Here is a 4,014-nt window from a genome sequence, read left to right as displayed (position 1 = left end):
CTGTCCAGGCGCCAAACCAACCAAAGCAGAAAATTGGAATAATATTCCAACCTTGAAAGACCCTAGATCTGACGTATTTGTAATTTTTGGTGAAGATGAAAGTTTTAGAGATAGTATTTTGGATTGGTGTCAATACGCTCTTGATGTTCCATTTAATACCCAGTACAAATATGGTAATTCTAATAACCAATATGACAAGGAGGGCTATGAGTATATTAGAGAGAGAGATCCGACACTATGTCATTTAAGGCTTTATATCGAGCCTTGGGGTCTTCATGATAGCTGCTTATTTTTTGAAAACCACTTAATACTGAAGATTAAAGAACATGAAGGTGATTCAAAAAAGTCTTCTCTTGACGCTAATCATATAGACGACAAGGAATTTTATGGTATCACAAGGATAGTCAAATTTTTGAATGAAACTATATAAAATTGGCCAAAAGTACGATAATGTTTCTTTATAATGATTGATTAATTAATTTATATTAAACGGAATGAAAATATTCTATGATTGACCTAAATGAGTAAAAAATTTCAGTAACAATGTAATTAGTTATAGAGAAATTGTGAGAGTCTGAAGTAAATTGAAGTTCGAAAAATAAAGACTTAATATCTAGTGTTGGTACGTATGAACTTCTGGAACGTGCTTCACCTTGACTAATGGCCTATAAATCGGTTTCCACATTTGCGATTGAACCCATTTTAAGCACTTATTGAACTCTTTAGGGACTTCAACAAATCCACCATCGGGCTTTTCTTCACTTTCAACTCTTGCTGTACCTTCTTTCAACGATTGTAAAATGACAGCAGTAGCAACCTTGGCACTAACTTCATCGATTTCCTCCAATCTTGGTAATAAACCATTCTTTGGGTTTTCCATTTTTGGAGATAACAGAGCTAATTGGTCTACCGCTGCTGATACCATGGTATCTGAAATTGTAGTACATCTTGACAATACAGCACCCAACCCAATACCTGGGAAAGTAAAACAGTTATTGTTTTCAGAAATAGCAAACCCGTTGACTGGTTCAAATGGAGATCCAGTAGCAATTAAAGCCTTGTTATCTGTCCACTTCATAATATCAACAGGGAATGCTTCGTGTAATCTTGTTGGGTTTGATAATGGGAAAACAATTGGCTGTTTGTTGTGGCTATACATTTCTTTAATAACTTCTTCGGTAAATGCGCCAGCTTGGGTTGAGCATCCAACTAAAACAGTAGGTTTAACATGTCTTATAACTTCAACCAAGTTCCTTGTGTCTACTTTTTCCCATTCGCTATCTGGATCAGCATATTTGGCTTGTCCTTCAGACATTTCATCGAATGACTTTAAAAGTAAACCACGACGATCCATGCAATGAATTGATGCCCTTGCTTCTTCAACTGTAGCACCATGACTAACCATATGATTTACTATTTGGTCAGCAATTCCTAACCCAGCCGAACCTGCACCATAAATTAAAACCTTTGAATCCAATAAATTTCTATCTGAAAATTGTAAAGCCGCAGTCATGGAAGCCATAACTACTGCACCAGTACCTTGAATATCATCATTGAAAGATGGTAATGTTTCTCTATATTTATGCAACATTTTTCTGCCAGTTGAGACACCAAAATCTTCATAATGCAAAACGGCGTTTGGAAATCTCTTCTTAACAGCATGGATGAATTTATCTATGAAATCCCAGTATTCTTTACCACGAACTCTTGGAAATTTGTTGCCCATGTATAATTCGTCATGGAGCAACTCTTGGTTATTAGTACCCACATCAAGAACGATTGGTAATACTCTTCCTGGGTGGATACCACCACACAAGGTCATCAATCCCAACTTGGCGATTGCAATTCTAACACCTCCAACACCTTGGTCACCAATACCTAAAATACCTTCACCATCAGAAACAACTATATAATCGATATCTTTGTCTTCTCCGAAAGCTGACAATCTCTTATCAATCATATCCGGCTCAGTGATATCTAAAAAGCAACCTTCTGGCTTCCTGAATCTATGGGAATAAGCAGCAATGGCATCACCTTCAGTTGGTGTGTAGATAATAGGGATCATTTCCCTAATGTGGCGTCTTACCAATTCAAAGTATAAGACCTTATTCTGAATCCTCATAGAGGTACAGAAATCGTTTTTTGCTAGAGGAGTTTTCAAGTACGAAAACTGTCTGTAAGCTCTTTCCACTTGCTCGTCTAACGAATTTATTCTCGAAGGTAACAATCCTTCCAATCCAAATGCTTGTCTTTCTTCTTTGCTAAACGCCGAACCTTTATTGAACCCTGGAGCATTCAAGAGCGCAAAACCTTGCAAATCACATTCTATTGGACCCTCAATCGATAATCTGGTGGTCTTAGGTTTTAATGACGCAATTGCTGCCTTGATCCCAACCGGTGTTTTAATAGTATGTGTATGGATCGACGAATTGGAATTGTTCACGCCGTTACTGTTACTTCGAATTTGGATTTTTCCAATTCTTGTACTTTTGGCTAGTCTAGTATTGATATTATTTGATTTAAGCATCATTTTATCTTCTTATTATTTTTGCTTTCCAATTTAGTACATAAATCTACGACGAATGTAATCCTCGACAATATCTGCACTACAATTTTAAGAATTTTCTGGATCTTGCTACTTTATATTAATTTTTAGTCCAACCAGGTGGAGCAAAAACCGGTTTAGGTCCGTAAATTCTGGTATCACCTTAAGAAACGAGAATTTCCGACAACCTTTTTATCGCACCAGCGGCAAAGCCAATATTCTATTCTATCAGTCTTTATATTCTTTATAACAAATATACTTGAAAGTTACATTTGGCCCTGTCTTGACATCTTGAATTAGCCCTCGTAGATACATTAAGCTGACTTTACACTAGATAAGGTTTCATTATTAAGGTTATACATGCAAGAGAATTTACTATAATTTGCAGTATTAATTTTATGGCGCTGTCTCTGTTTATCTGCACGTGATGTTAAACCGGAAATCGAAACGAGGTTTTTTTTTTTGCACCCCTCAGTATTCCGTGATTTTCCTTAAAGAACGAGGGGACTAAATTTTTTGACAGAAGCCTCAGAATCGTACAAAAATGATAAGCGCTTATGACTAATTGGGAACACAAATAAGCATAAAGATTTACAACAGTTAAATATGGTGTGAGTTACAAGGATATGTCTGCCCATATTCTTCAGGAGTATAGGGTCGGGTGAGGAATCCACAGTTGCTCATTCGAACACCTTTCAAAATGTTGGCTTAGGCGTCTAGTTGCAAACGGGTGATGTCGGAATCGTTAGCGGAGATCAGGATTTTTCCGATTATCTACACGACGGAAAAACTTTTGCAGCAAAGCATACAATTGATGGGGTGACACACTATGTGTTGCTGGAACGAATTGTGCTGAAAGTGTATCGAAAGATCATCAAGAGGTAAATATGTAGGTGAAATGTATCGAGGGTTCAAAACTGAAAAAAAATTGTTGGAAATTAACATATATGATCACAGACGTTCTTCAACGAAATATGGTTTCAAGATAAATCAACAATTCGATTTAATGCCGAATAGTCGGCAACCATTTCCTAACGATGTGATATTATAAATCGGAGTATTTATTTCCCAAAGAGGCGGTTTTTTCCTGTAGAATGGGACTTTAGAGCGGCTAGGAGCACAATGCGGCCTACTCTCCTCACGCGCCATGCCAAACCCTACGAGAATGATGAGATGAGATCAACAATCGCGTGGAGGTTTCTAAAATGCTACGGAAATAATTTCGAGTCGATTGGGATAATCATAATTCCAACAAATATTGGGAGCCTTCCACACTACCGGTAGTGAATCAGAAGAAGGAATGTAATTCTAATTATACAGTATGTACTCTACAATGTAAATCTACACTTTTCTTCTCTTTGGTTTTTTTTTGCTGTCCAATTCTTTAGTATCCCGAGCTTCGGATGCAGCTCTTTTGCTTATTATTTTTTGTAATTCTGGAACAAAGCAACTAGTTCTTCCACCAACTG

General features: G+C 37.0%; 1 protein-coding gene across 1 annotated transcript; it reads right to left on the bottom strand.

Annotated features, from left to right (window-relative positions):
• Positions 1-613: 613 nt before the first annotated feature.
• Positions 614-2,527, bottom strand: MAE1 (malate dehydrogenase (oxaloacetate-decarboxylating); the record flags this gene model as incomplete). Its single annotated transcript, XM_015614713.1, has 1 exon — positions 614-2,527. One exon carries the CDS (start codon positions 2,525-2,527, stop codon positions 614-616), a length of 1,914 nt encoding a protein of 637 aa, XP_015464459.1.
• Between the last annotated feature and the right edge of the window lie 1,487 nt (positions 2,528-4,014).

Source organism: Debaryomyces fabryi (genome assembly GCF_001447935.2).
Source record: "Debaryomyces fabryi strain CBS 789 chromosome Unknown contig00318, whole genome shotgun sequence".
Taxonomy (NCBI): domain Eukaryota; kingdom Fungi; phylum Ascomycota; class Pichiomycetes; order Serinales; family Debaryomycetaceae; genus Debaryomyces; species Debaryomyces fabryi.
This window is presented reverse-complemented; position numbering and strand designations above follow the sequence as displayed.